General features: G+C 38.1%; 1 protein-coding gene across 1 annotated transcript in view; it reads left to right on the top strand.

Moving 5' to 3' along the window:
- Positions 1-8,197, top strand: part of LOC107751392 (roundabout homolog 1-like) — a 21,267-nt gene that overhangs the window by 2,735 nt on the left and 10,335 nt on the right. Inside the window, exons 2-9 of the mRNA XM_016567115.1 lie at positions 2,927-3,253; positions 4,984-5,141; positions 5,368-5,488; positions 5,570-5,708; positions 6,001-6,128; positions 6,242-6,357; positions 6,467-6,698; positions 7,457-7,578. Coding sequence (XP_016422601.1) covers positions 2,927-3,253; positions 4,984-5,141; positions 5,368-5,488; positions 5,570-5,708; positions 6,001-6,128; positions 6,242-6,357; positions 6,467-6,698; positions 7,457-7,578 — 1,343 coding nt within the window. The remainder of the gene's footprint in view (positions 1-2,926; positions 3,254-4,983; positions 5,142-5,367; positions 5,489-5,569; positions 5,709-6,000; positions 6,129-6,241; positions 6,358-6,466; positions 6,699-7,456; positions 7,579-8,197) is intronic.

Here is an 8,197-nt window from a genome sequence, read left to right as displayed (position 1 = left end):
AACACCGATACTACCGGTATCACCGTGGGTGCCGGAGTTTTCCCTCTTTTCCTCGCTTTTCAACGCTTTTAAATAGCGGCGTGCGCATTTTACTTTCACTTTCAAATAGCGGCAATTCAGCGTAAAGCAATTGATCGTTTTTAGTTCGTCTGAATTTTCCCTCTTTTCATCGCTTTCATTCGCTTTTAAATAGCTTAAAAGCGCCGTGCACATTTTACTTTCACTTTCGAATTTAGTGTTAATTCGGCGTCAATTGCTTGAATGCAACAACAAAAATACAACGTCAAACTCACTTTAGCCTATATAAAACATAGAACTTTTATTAACAAAATGAATAAAAATACACCATGCTATAGGGCAGGCTATGCCTAATATAAAATAACTTACATAAAGTTTAAATAGGTTGACTATACAAAACTGGAAATGAGTAAAAAAATGAGTTATAAAAAAAGTTTAAATAAAGTAAAAATCCTTTTGTTTGCTCTTCATTTTTTTCTGACTTTGGTTGTATTATTTAAGAAACGTATGAATCTACAGCACAAGTTTGTGATTTAATGGAAAAAGTTTCTTATGTCACTTGAACAGTACTGGTTCATGTCGATATTCTCTTCTTTTAAGTTTAACAACCTTTCTGATTTACGTGGGAATATTTCATGCAGATTTTTTAAAGGCTCATGATGGTTAGCAATATCATCAGTTTGTATTCACATATTGAGCAATTTGTGCAGCTTAAAGGAAGTTGTTCTTGGCTGTGAGGTCTAATGCTTTCCTGTTTCTGTATGCTGTCATCACAAACATTTGATAGAGGTCTTAGATCACACATTAAATTACAAACTCTACTAATAGTGAAATCATACATGACCACCACCACCACCCTCCTGAAGTGACGATAAAAGTTGTATAGAAGTTTCACTATGTAAAAAAGTGGATGTAGTATAGAAGAAAAAACAAACCTCCTCAGTCTCCCCTACTGTAGGCTATGTGTAAATGTAACAAACACAATTTGGCCCAAAGTATATGACCCATTGTTTAAACTATGTCGTCTTGAATTCAAAACAAAACATAAACAGAGGGCAAAAGCAGGCCTTTGGGAAACTTTAAGTCACATGTGTAGTTTACCTCACCAAATTGTTGGAGTCATTAGTTAGCGCTGGCTCGTCTGTCATTGGAGGTGTAAATCCGCTCGCCTCCAGTCATCAGTCATCAGCTCCTGCTGCTGCTCCAGTCAGTCACCGGGGCGGGTCTCAATCCGGATGGCGCTCTGTTCAACACTCCTACTGACTGAAACGACAGAGACATCACTGTGAAACCTGGAGATCTCAACTGAAATACCATTCCGTTACATAACCTGGAAAACCATTCATCGTCGCGGATTTGTAACGCAGATAGTCTGATAGAACAGCGATGCGTTTGTTTGTTTTCATAGACTGAATTCGACATCACACGTAAAATGACGAGATACTTTATCAAGCTCTGTTGGGTTTTGGGGATTGTTTATAATGTTGAAGGTAAGCACAGAGTAAAGACTAACGATACTTTTGTTTGTTTGCTTTCCTTTTTTGACCAACATATCATTTTTGTTTAAATGTCCAATAATTAATATCTAGAAACGATTAGTTTTATTTACTGGTTTTGAAGCAATAATAACTCAATTAGAAATTGGAGTCAATTATTTTGATATTATTATTAAGATGATGATGGTAATATTAACAGTGCATATTTTAGTTGTTTTGTGATTTAAATGATCATAAATGTATTTTCATTTTTAACGATGAATGCGATCTAGCCTATGCGTTCCCTTAAGAATAAATAGCCTAATGTAAAAGATTATTTATGCAAACAGTACGTTACTTTACATTTGAACCCCTTCATCTTATATGAAAGTTAACATTTCAATCTATAACTCTACATTTTGTTACATATGTTATGTTAAAGGTATAAGGTAGAAAGTTTTACTTAGGCTACATGCTTGCTTTCCAGCTATGTTTCCAGAAGCCCTCATAGACTGACATAAGCCTGTTTATAATCTAATGCAGAATTTATCTTTATGCACAAAACTCGTGTTTTTTATTAATTCGTTAAAACAACAAGTCTCTCAAAGCCCCATGTAGAATGTCACAATATACTGTGGAAAGTGCCGCTTTGGTTTTTTCTTTTTTTGCAAACTTCCAGTGTTTCCCCCAAATTCCTCTAGTTGCTTAGACACAATCTGTATTGTTAAAAGCGCTATATAAATAAAGGTGACTTGACTTGACTCTACAGTGAAAATGACATAGCAGGCCTGTAAGACTCTTGATTTCCTCTCTTTCAGGAAACTACCCCATCAGAGACAATAGAAACTTTTAATAGTAGAATATTTCTGCCAAGAATGTAGTGTTGAGATTCTCTATTGTGCACTTCACCCTATTACCTCTTCTTTTCATGCATCAGGAAAAGACGTGCCTTATTTCAGTTTGTGTAACAACATTATTTATGTTTTTCAAAATAAAGGGCCCCCAATACAGATAAACAAGGACTTGTTGTAAGACCAAACCAAATGTTTTTTTTTTTTTTTTCAAGGACACCCTCTCATGCACATGTGATTGGCATGTTTTGGCAGGAGAGTACAAAGAGACATTGTAGGACATTGTAAGTGGGTCAATACTAGCAGAGGGCCATTCCTGCACTTGGTGCACAGGTGACGGATGTCCTGTTGGTCTATGACTTTGTGAGTGCTGGGCTTTTGTTCCTCTCATAGTGGGAAAATCAGCCCCCCACTCCGACTCCGCTTCCGTTCCGTACAGGAAATGTGTTTCCTTTACTCATCGCGGGGTCATCTAGTCATCCTAAACAAAAGAATTCAATGACCTCTCAGGATTGGAATTTGTTTAATGTATTTGTTTAGTGGAAGTCACTGTTGTTTGATTCTCCCATTTCGGTTCTCCAGGTTCCAGGCCCGTTTCAGATAGTGGTCTGCCCCGTATCATCCACCATCCCTCTGATGTGGTGGTCCGGGTGGGCAGTCCGGCCACGCTGTCCTGCAGGGCAGAGGGCAACCCTAAGCCCACCATCCAGTGGCTCAGAAATGGCCAACCTCTTGATACGGACAAGATGGATGCGCAGTCACAGCCTGTCGTTTTACCAGAAGGAAGTTTGTTCTTCTTCAGCGTCATCCCTGGCCGAAAGAGTCAGTCCCATGAAGCGGTATACGCCTGCGTGGCTCGCAACAGTGCTGGGGTCGCGACTAGCAGAAATGCCTCTCTTCATATAGCAGGTTTGAATCATGACAAAGTGTGATGTTTTCTTATATTAAAGGGGTCATATGCGATTTAAATTTTTCCTTTCTCTTTGGAGTGTTACAAGCTCTTGGTGCATAAAGAGTTATGTGCCCTCTAAAAGCTTGCGTTCTGCAAGTGAACGGCGTATTATTGTGCCATTTCAAAGAGGCACAAAATCACTTTCACTGACTTTTTCATTAACTGTTCCCTCCTGGTGGAATGACCTGCTCAACTCAATCTGAGCATCTGAGTCCTTAGCCATCTTCAAGAAACGACTAAAAACACACCTGTTCCACCTTTATTTGACCCTCTAACTCTAGCACTTTCTATTCTATTTTAATTCTACTTTATCTATATTTATCTTATTTATTTTTTAAACAAAAAAAAAACACTAGCTTTTATAAAGACAGTATAAGTCATTATAATCCGTAATTATGTCCCCACTGGATGCAACAAATGCCTCGTTTATAATGGGTTTTAATGTTTTTGTCTCGTCGCTCTGGGACACGGCATCACAATATGGTAAGGGGCGTAACATTTCCGTCACATGCTTGAGGTATTCGGCTAAACACAACACACTGGATAGCTGGCCAATCAGAGCACACCTCGTTTTTCAGACCGATGAGCTTCGAAAAAATCGAGTATGTGGATACAGTACATACTGTACAGTATGTGGATATATATACTATAATGTGTTTTTTGAACCTTAAACCGCATAAACACATTTCATTACATATGATAGCAACATCATATGACCCCTTTAGAGAGATAGTTCACCTAAAAAGGAAAATTCTCATTATTCGCTCTAATGTTGTTCAGAACCTGGATGACTTGCATTCTTCTGTGGATCATAAAACAACATATTTTGAAGAACATTGTCCATACAGTGAAAGTCAATAGGGTCCAAAACAATCTTGATGGTCAGTTCCCACATAAACTCACCTGTTTGAGATCGACAGACCTTGATAACAATGAGTAATCTATCAAGACCTACTGAAGGAACAAGAGGGTGAAGAAGCTTATTGAGATGGTTCATGAGATTACTGGAGATCAGATGTCAAAGTTTGCCTTTCTGCCCCAAACAAACAGAGCACTAATTGAGCTCTGACAGCATGCTGTGTTTGTAGCCCAAACAGATTTCGCAGCTGGCTCGTTTACTCTGCATTCCACTGGATTGGAGCAGGATCAGATTTGAGACATTAAATCAATTGTTGCACACAATGAATCTGCGTTTTGTTTACATCGATTCACTGCTAGATAATTTGAGACAGCAACAAGCTACGTCAAGAGAGTTGACAATAGGCTTTGATTACTAAAGCAAAAGGGTGTTGATGAGAAAAAGATTAGACATTCGTTCTCTGAAATGTAGCAACTGATTGTTAGCATTTATGCTAAATTTTTGATCATCGACTGACCATTAGCATTTAAGTTATTGAAGACCCTTATGCTCACGAAGGCAGCAATTATTTGATAAAAAAATACAGTAAAAACAGTACAATTGTGAAATAGTATTACAATTCAAAATAAAGGTTTTCTTTTTTAATATACTTTAAAATGTATTTTATTCATGTGATGGTAAAGCTGAATTATTACTCCAGTCTTCAGTGTCACATGATCCTTCAGAAATCATTCTTATATGCTCAATTTGGTGCTCAAGAAGCAAGATATATATATATATCGTTTTTTTTTTTTATTCACTCATTCTACCCGCATGTTTGATTTTCAGCTCTGCGAGAAGAGTTCCGTGTGCAGCCCAGTGACGTGGAAGTGGCGGTTGGTGAGGTGGCTGTGATGAACTGCAGCCCACCCGTTGGACATCCTGAGCCCAACGTAACCTGGAGGAAAGACGGGATCCTAATCAACAGCAGCAATGAAAATTACACTGTGAGTGCAAAATATACTCTAATTTGACACTGTTTTCTTATTTAATGGGTTTGATTAGTCAGTTAAGGTCTTTTTCTTGAGAACTCTTCCCTGTGTATGTCTGTAGAGGGCAGTATAACACAGAGAGTGAATAGAGAGATAGCCTAGATAAACTGGTGACTTAGGACCCTGAACAGTGTTTTGTGTGCCTGGATGACAGTATATTTCTGCGTATCTACATGTATAGGAGCTGAATGGTAAATTGATCATTGCTCCAGCCCAGAAGAATGACTCTGGAGTTTACAGCTGTATAGCCTCAAACACAGTTGGAGTGAGAGAGAGTCGTGCGGCTCGGCTGTCTATATTAGGTGAGACTCTGTCTTTGCTCTAAAAGATTATGAATAACTTATTAAAGCATGGAGACTCATACATCTGACCTTCTTCCTCAGCTAATCCAGTGTTATTGCGTAAACCAGAGGATGTTTCAGTGCAGCTTGGAGCATCTGCACAGTTTTTCTGTGAGGCCGATGGAGACCCAATGCCTTCTGTAGAGTGGAGCCGAGAAAAAGCACCTCTACCCAATGGCAGGTCAGATGCATGCACAGACCCTTAATAAAAACCATCAGAGTGATGATCAATGTGCACCTGCAGGTTTTGACTTAGTGTTGGTTTAGTTTCTAAATTAACTATCCTTCATTTATGTTATCATACTTTAATAATATAGAATCAGTATATAGTAAAATAGACCCCCTGCAGTACCTAAAAAGAACTTCCAGGGCTCTGCAGCCCCCCCCCCGCCGCCCAAGTAAAAACCCCAGATGCATAAGGATTCGGAAATTTCTTACAATTTACAATCTTATATCAAAATTGCATTTGCCAGATATTTAATCAACCCTGACCACAGTCTGCAAATCCACTATGTGACGGCGCAGGACACGGGCAGGTACACCTGCACTGCGGAAAATAAGCTTGGGGTGTCTGTGGCCAGTGCGCAGCTTCTTGTAGAGGGTAAGAATGCATCTAATCAGTCAATTAACAGCACTTAAACAACTTCCCAGCATGCCATTTGTATTCCACTCACCTTTGTAAGATAAGTGATGTCTGGCTAATATATGTTACAGATGCAGGAAGCACCAGACTGAGAGACTTACACAAGGAGCTGTCTGCCTTACGCGTGAGCCTGGAGAACGTCACAGTTACGAGTACCGCCTCCAACATGTCTCAAGTTATGTGGAGGGTAATACAGTTCATGCACCACATTTTAAATAATTGTATTTTCTTAAGTAACATTTTAAGATGGCATCACGTCATCCGTGTTCTCTCTTCTGTTGTCTTTCTGTTTGTAGTTGCAGTCGTCTATGTCACAGCCTCATTATCTTGAAGGCTTTGAGGTGCTGTATCGCTCTCTCCTGCCGGCCATCTCAGACTGGACAGCTCAAAGGGTTCCTCAGCCTGGCCTTCACACACATGTGGGACCTCTGAAGAGAGGCTACAAGTACGAGTTCAAAGTCCGACCCTACGGCAGCAGCCTGTATGGCAGGGAAAGCAACACCAGACACTTACGAGTGCCAGAGACAGGTGAGAATATAGAGCATCCTTTACAATAAAAGTACTGTGGTGGTACCATGGTCAAAGATGGTAATACCATGCTGCTTTATTAATGATTACCATATTCATATACCATGGTATTTGCATGGTACTCCAAAGTACTTCAGTCGAGGGTTATTATTGGTAACTAAAAAAAACTTTAAATAATATATATAAATATATATATTGTTTGTTTGTTTTGCTAGTTGCCAATGGAACTAGCAACTAGCATTTAGTTTAACTTGTGCTAAAATAACTAAAACAAAATAAACTAAAACTAATAAATAAAAAAATGAACAAAAACTATAGGCATATTTAAAAAAAAAAAAGATAAAATAACACTGCTTCAGATAAAGCTATAGTATTATTATAGGACATATTTAAAAAACATGATATTGTGGTTACTTCATATATGTTGTTTACTTCTGATCTTACTCTTTTGTACTCATTAAAAAGGTCAGTAAATTCATGTGACACTGAAGACTAGAGTTTTGATGCCGAAAATTTAGCTTTGCCATCACATAAATAAATTACATTTAAAAAAATATATTAAAATAGAAATGGTTATTTGAAATTGTAATAATATTTCACAATATTAATGTTATTGTATTATCGATCAAATAAATGCAGCCCTGGTGAGCATAAGAGACTTCTTTCTGAAACATAAAAAAATTGTACTAACCCCAAAACTTTGGACTAAAACCAAGCTGTCAGCATGTGCCAACTGTAACCATGTGCCTTGTTCACAGTCCCCAGTGCACCACCTCAGGATGTGTCCATAACAATGCCCACTGACCGTAACGACACGGTGCACCTCAGCTGGGAGCCTCCACCTCATGACGCTCACAATGGAATCATTCAGGGATATCAGGTATTACTATAGCATAAAGACACTCATTGTGAAACAATGCTAATAATGCACTGAGAGGCCTTCTCTCCAGTAGATATGGAGAAAGTCATGAGACAATAGATTTTTTTCTAGTTCCAAAAAATGTATATAATTAACATTCATGTTTAATCAAAAGAAGCCTGGAAGCAGTTAAATAATTCCTATTTTCAGCCTCAGACACTTCTAGACTGTCTGATCACATTAAAATGACATGACCCTGCCAAAATCAACCGTTTCAGATATGCTGGCTGCTACAAAACTACAGAGTAATTAGAGTCACTATGTTTTTATTAGTCCACAATTCACAGATTCTGACCACAAAACTGATGCACATTTTCCACTAATTTCTTTGTTGCTATCTATATAAGCATTAGCAGAGACTGCTGCACCATTACATTTTCAGTTAGTCAAGTCAAGTCAAGTCTGCTTTATTGTCAATTCTTCCACATGTACAGCACATACACAGAGAATTGAAATTGCGTTACTCTCAGACCCTTGGTGCATACAGATAACACTAACAGTAGAACATAAATACAGATAGATACAGATTAAATATAAAATACAACTATACAAATATACAAATAAGGTAAAATGTAAAAAA

The sequence above is a fragment of the Sinocyclocheilus rhinocerous genome, unplaced genomic scaffold, assembly GCF_001515625.1.
Source record: "Sinocyclocheilus rhinocerous isolate Xijiao unplaced genomic scaffold, SAMN03320098_v1.1 scaffold1624, whole genome shotgun sequence".
Lineage (NCBI taxonomy): Eukaryota > Metazoa > Chordata > Actinopteri > Cypriniformes > Cyprinidae > Sinocyclocheilus > Sinocyclocheilus rhinocerous.
Note: the sequence above shows the minus strand (reverse complement) of the source record. Positions and strands in the feature narration are given on the sequence as shown.